This window comes from Macaca thibetana, chromosome 13 (assembly GCF_024542745.1).
Source record: "Macaca thibetana thibetana isolate TM-01 chromosome 13, ASM2454274v1, whole genome shotgun sequence".
Classification (NCBI taxonomy): domain Eukaryota; kingdom Metazoa; phylum Chordata; class Mammalia; order Primates; family Cercopithecidae; genus Macaca; species Macaca thibetana.
This window is the reverse complement of record NC_065590.1, coordinates 70,383,726-70,390,063: the sequence shown is the minus strand read 5'-3', so window position 1 is coordinate 70,390,063 and position 6,338 is coordinate 70,383,726. Positions and strand designations below refer to the sequence as shown.

Here is a 6,338-nt window from a genome sequence, read left to right as displayed (position 1 = left end):
AGGCCACAGGCCTTGAAAAATAATGTTGATTTGAAGGGGCAAGGAATGTGGAAGGCTTGTGTGTATCTGTTAAGTAGCCAAAGAAAAAATAAAAACACTGTATTTATATATGTGTATAAATTTTAAAAGCCATTTAAACTGAACATTTGAAAAACATAAAACCTATTCATTAAACATATGTGTCTCTGAAAGTATCACGGACCCAATCCTAGAAGGTATTTTAATTTGACTGGCTTTTCAGAGGCCCAAATTCTCTATAAACTTCTCCTTCCTCACAATCAGTAATTAAGACTGGTTCATTAATTTTGGACTCACATATACTTTGTCTAATATCCTTTTATTTCTCTGCACCCCTCTACGACTCCTCCCCCAAAAGCCCCAAATGAGACTATGTTAATTTAACTGATTCACTGTAAAGTCACAGCTAGATCCCAAATCTGACAAATATTCCAATTCATGAGACACCTATAGCACGTTATCTATATTTGTACACTTTATTTAAAAACAAATAATACACTTAGAGCCACCAAAGATGGATATCTTAATTAGCTTATCCATACCCTGAATTTACAAAAGAAACTTCTTGCACCACAAAAATTAGCATTTGGATTAATTTACATTAATTGATGTAACTAAAATTTAAAATACCTGAAGATCAAACAATCTGGCCCAGGGCTCACCAGCTGGAGGACTGGGTGTGGAGAGAAAGGATTATTTAGGAATCTGAACTGATGACACCCTGTGGCCAGCTCTAGTGAACTGAACTTGAGAAAACATAAAATAACCAGCATATTTCACTATTAAAAAGAAGAGGTTCCTCCTAAAAACAGGTATTAGATCATAGAGTTGGGATGGGGGTAAGGGATACCTATTAATCTGGGCTAGAAAAAAAGTGTGTGGAGAAGGGGAGTTGTATTGTTTTCTCACAAGAGGCAAACTTCAGCCAAACAATGAAGAGATAGTAGGGAGGGAGATGTGTGGTAGACCAAAGACTTTCTGATTGCTGATAATAACAAATTTAGCAGCTCTCTACAAGTCAATTAAAATACCATTCTCTGAGACATTTTCAGAGAGGAGCTAACTAACACCCACCCAGGGTGAAAAAAAATCATTCTACATTAACAAGGCACTCACTGGTTCACAGCCTGTTAAAAACCCAGGCAGACATTAGAATCTAAATTAAAATGATTTTGAAAATTTGCATCAGAGGGATGACAAGCATGTGGTCCCAGTTAAATTAAATCTAAAGCTTGGATTAGCAAAGATCCAGAAAATTCTGACCCCCTAAGCACCACTTTAGGAATACTGCCAGAATCAATGAGTGGGATCTAGGGATCTGTTTGGCCTAACATTTACTTTCTATAGAATTAAAAAAAACAAAAAACAAAAAACAAAAACTGATGTAAAGGAACTGTTAAATACTTTGTCAACCTGGCATCCCTTACACTGACATGAAGATCCAGTTGGATGATGGATATGGCCAATTACAAAGTTTGTACTGGCAAAAGTAAAAATGATTCAAATTATTGACGAATGACCTGTCCTTTGTTTTTAAACACAGATATGTTTTCTGGGCCTTTCTCTAAAATGAACTTTAGGGTTTGATACATTTCACAAAAATATACATATTTTTTGTCAGCTACTACTTTGTACAACCTGAATCCCAGTGTCCAACACTTAAAGTACTGCAATTATATAAATAACTAAACAAGTTAACAGTAATGGAGAGGCAACTTCTGAGTAAATAAAATGAATGATTATGTACTTAATCGTCTTGTAGTCACTTTCAAAGAATAAAGTAATCTGAATAAAATTATACTCAGAACTCTTTTTCATTTAAGTTCAATAATTATTTGGCTATTGGTTGAAAACATCACACAGACATACACCAACGAAAGATTCAGTATCTCCACTCACTAACAACATTGATGGTTAATTTTAAGCAATTCTTTCAAAGAAAAACAAAATTAATTCTAAGCCTTTCAATCTGATTTGTGACATCTTAATACAATATAACTTAAATGACAAAGCCTGAGAAAAGCACCAACATAGATTTTTAAAAATTGCATCCAACCGTCATTTCAGATGTCATAAAGATTTGCTTCAGTTAAAATGGCAGCAATGACAAAGAGGTAGATATGAGAGATGCCATTTAAATATTTTAAGACTCTTTTTAGGTGGAATTTTAACTAGTTCAGGTATTTAACCTAAAAATATTTACTAGTTGAATCCTTATCACGTAAGAACTTCATGATATGCAGTTTTGTAAGAGGGAAATACATGGAGTATTAAAAAGTGAGCCTTTAAAAAGTTACATTTACTTAGCCAACATTAATGAGATCCCATAATTTTGGTGAACCAATAATTTCTCCTTCTACCTGAACTGTACTATAATTAAAGCATAGCTATTTTTTTCTCTACTGAAATTTCTAGGAATTCACATTCAAAATTCTTGGAAAGTATATATGGTGCTCAAGAGCACAAAGCGCATGAAATGTCCCCTGAAGTCCTAGAAGTTGAGCAGATACATTAAAAAGACATTGATGGTCACAAATCAGGACCTTCACAGATTGGTAAACACACATACACACACGCATGCATGCATACACACATTAACTCTCTCTCTCTCTGTGCCCCCCCTCCCACCCCCGCCCCCAACTCAATCTTCATCCTCACTGTAAGGCTGCATTTGTTTTTTTTTTTTTATAAAGGCACCTCTCATTTTCTAGCTATTGCCTTCTTGATGATACTTGTTTTTGTTAAAAAGCCTGAATGTTCAATGGAAATAGTTCAGTACTGAGAATGAAATATTTTTCAATTCACATTTGAATAGCCAGGTTTTCTTACATTCAGATTTTAATACACTAGAATGACAGTCTTTAAAACAAGCATGCTAGCCTATAATGAATATTGTATATACAGTAATTTAAACATTTAGAACTATATATTATACTGCAAAAGCAAACCGCACAACACTCATCATACTCATCATTATCTGCTGTGTATACTACCTCCAAAAATGAAAATACAAAACAGTAAAATGCACCTATGGTTTTTATATATATATATATAGTTTATATATTATATATATTTTTACAATATATATAATATATACTTATAAAATATACATACATTTTAGACATTTTCAAATAAATCTTCATTATCTCCAAAAGAAATTTATAGCAAGAATATTGAAGGAATGAAAGTCAGATTAAAAAAAAAATTTCTCACAAAGTTCATCATCAGTGATGCAGCTCAATTTCCCCCCTTTTAGTCATAACTAAAATGATTATAAAAGCTAAATATTTTGCATAACTAAGTATTTGTTTAATGGCAAAAGTTGTTAAACTTGTTCAATAGAAAAATACTGAAGGTCATTATATCACTTCTGTTAAATAATCTGTCTATGGTTTGAGTAGCAAATGAGCTCCATATGACAGTTGAGTTTTGAGAAGGGTGCTGCAAGCTCCCAGAGATGTATCCATAGCATATGAAAATAAGGCAGGGATCCAAACCTCCTGCTAATTTTCATACTATTCCAATACATTTCAAACAAGATATTTACAAATGAAGCTCTATGAAAGCATTTCAATGGCTGCTTAAACATTGAATTTGTTCATTCCGTGAATTTTCATTGAATGTTCAACAGGCTAGGGGAAAAGTCAGACACATGTATATGCTACTCTGGTTGGAAGACAGCTTTGGCTCATTTCTAGGCTGAGATCATGCACTGCTGGTAGAGAAGACTCTCTCTGTAGTCTCCAATGCCACAGCACTGGCTTTCTAAGGAACTTTCAACAGTTCCATTTGCACTACAGTCAATGTATCTCATGGTTATTTTCCACTTACTGACAGAAAAATTTCAACCATGAAGCGTAAAATGAACAGGGGAAGAATGTCTTGGTTTTTAGAATTTCAGTGACATTAGTAAAGCAGGTACTGAAGATCTTAGAAGGTAATTAAAACAATAACTGGTAGAACAATAGCTTTGTGGTCATCCATCATAAACACACCAAGTAATGGCAACTTCCTTCCTTCCTCGAAGGAATTTTCCAGTATCCTTCTACAAATGTTGGGTTAGAAACATTCTTTCTTCACTGTGAAGAACCAAAACAAATTTACTGAACACAATATGGAATTCTGTATCTGCATGGAAATATAAGTATTCACCTGATAGCCCATGTGTAGGTCAATTCATTTAAGTACACAATGGAGTCTCTTGAGCTTGCCTGTTAACCAAAGCACAAAGATGCGATGAAAAGGTAGCTGTATTAAAATACTACAGCAAATCTGTATGAAAATCATGCAAATTTAGCACAGGTCTTTAGCTTTAAAGAAAATCTGCCTGTATAACGCAGAATTCCAGAGGCAAACAAGCAGAAATTTTACAAAAATACTGTCAATCATTAGCCACATCACCACCAGAATACTTTCTCAAGAAGGAGATGTACATATCATGAGAAGCATCATTGTTGTGACAATGGAAAATGTGGGGAATGGAATATGTAGACATTGTTTTAACTGGTTAAAATATTTATAGATTTAATATTTTTAAAATCTATGAGTCTATTTATATTTTTGGTGGCAAGTTGGACATTAACAATTTATTTCTAATTTCTAGATTGGTCTCTGTCATTTGGGACAAAGAAGAAAGAGTATGAAGAGAGACATAACGGCTACAGAAATAAGGTATGACAGAGGACTAGGTCTAGACAGCGGGGTCCTCAGAATCCCAAAAGCTGACCACATGTAGGTGGGTCACAGGTAAGTTGGGCTGGGGAAGCCTGGCCTTTTAAGGTGTGGATTTCCCTAGAAACAATACAGATAAACTGCCCATTAAAACATGTATATCTCAATTAAACAACGGGGGAGGAATAGGGAGAAAGACAGAACTTTTTAGCCAATATTTGGCATTAAACTCTTTCATCCAGATTTCCAGGAGATTCTTCTTAGAGAGATTAATAGAGGACTTCTAGGGTAAAAAACATTCGTTTTTATTAGTACTTCTGCAAAAGCAGCTGTGTGAAGTTAACCATACTCTTTGGACTCTTAATAATTATGAACTATTCTTGGTAGATGTCAGATAACTTGAATATGACAAAGAAGAAAGAGCACAGATCATCTGAAGCATGATTAGGTGGGTGCTGATAAATGACTATTAGCAAATAACTTCTATCTTTTCAGTCACTGAAAAGATTTCATTGGTATGAAATAATCACTCTGGTACTATAAATGTCACATGAATAAAGTGAATTTTAAATAGAAATTATTAAAGAAATATGCCCTGTTTACCCTTAAAAATAAACAGAATTTCAAACCTGAATAAGTTAAATCTGTTAGTAAAAGCAGAGTCAATCAACTATTCTTCACAATGGTGAATGCTTGATAGCTAAACTTCAGAATGATACCAAATCTATTTTCAAAACTGTAATACAATATAGAAATCTGCTTGCAAACTATTTGTTTAGCATTTCTGAATAATAATATATTTAACATATTATTGCATTTTTCTCCCCCTAACAGGTAAAACACTTTGCCAGGTGCTTTATGTGAACAGTTGAAAGGAGAGCCAAATTAAAAACTCAGCTTAACACTGTGTGGTCATTATACACAAAGGGGTTAATAGGGCAGATATGATAAAGATTACTATTTTGACTATTTAATGTGTTTAATAAGATTTCGCAGGGGAGAACTTGGTCTAACTTTCCCGTTTTCTTCTATTCAGTCCCAGCTATCAAGCTTTTTAATTATCTATTGTAGCATGCCCTACTTACTCAACAGGGACAAGCTAAACTTGTATTCGCTCAGGCCTGCCTAGCGAATTAGAACAACCTCAGAAATAAAGATGCCTATTGGGGGAAATTTGAAACAGACCTCAGGCTCACAGATTCAGCTGAGCTTGCAGCAACCTGAACAAACCTTAGTTTTAGAAAACAGTATATGAATTGCAAAACTATACTTCAACAAATGTTCTCTGTGCTCCTTCAGCAGAACAAAAGGGCAGGACGAGTTGATTCTTGCCCTCGTCTTCTGTATCTCTTTTGTGCAGTTGATTACTTATAAACAGCTAGAAGGTGAAGATGATACATTGCGTCATACAAAGACTTTAGCCAGTGCGTCAGCTCCAGCACTGGCTATGTAGCATTTGGATGGGTGGAAAGCTACATCATGAATCGATTCTTCAAACTTTTTTCGATGAGCTGTGAATTCTTGGATACACGTCTTACTTTCTAGATTCCATAAACGTATTGAACAGTCATGACCTATACCCAAAAAAAATTGAAAGGAAAAATTACATTAACATGAACATGGTAAGGACAAATAAATAATCCACAGTT

General features: G+C 34.3%; 1 protein-coding gene across 4 annotated transcripts in view; it reads right to left on the bottom strand.

The window, feature by feature from the left end:
* Nucleotides 1-470: 470 nt before the first annotated feature.
* STRN (striatin) overlaps nt 471-6,338 on the bottom strand; it is a 127,867-nt gene continuing 121,999 nt past the window's right edge. For all 4 annotated transcript variants that reach the window (XM_050753338.1, XM_050753339.1, XM_050753340.1 and 1 more), the window contains one exon: nt 471-6,263. In XM_050753338.1, coding sequence (XP_050609295.1) covers nt 6,094-6,263 — 170 coding nt within the window. In that variant the 3' untranslated portion in view covers nt 471-6,093. The remainder of the gene's footprint in view (nt 6,264-6,338) is intronic.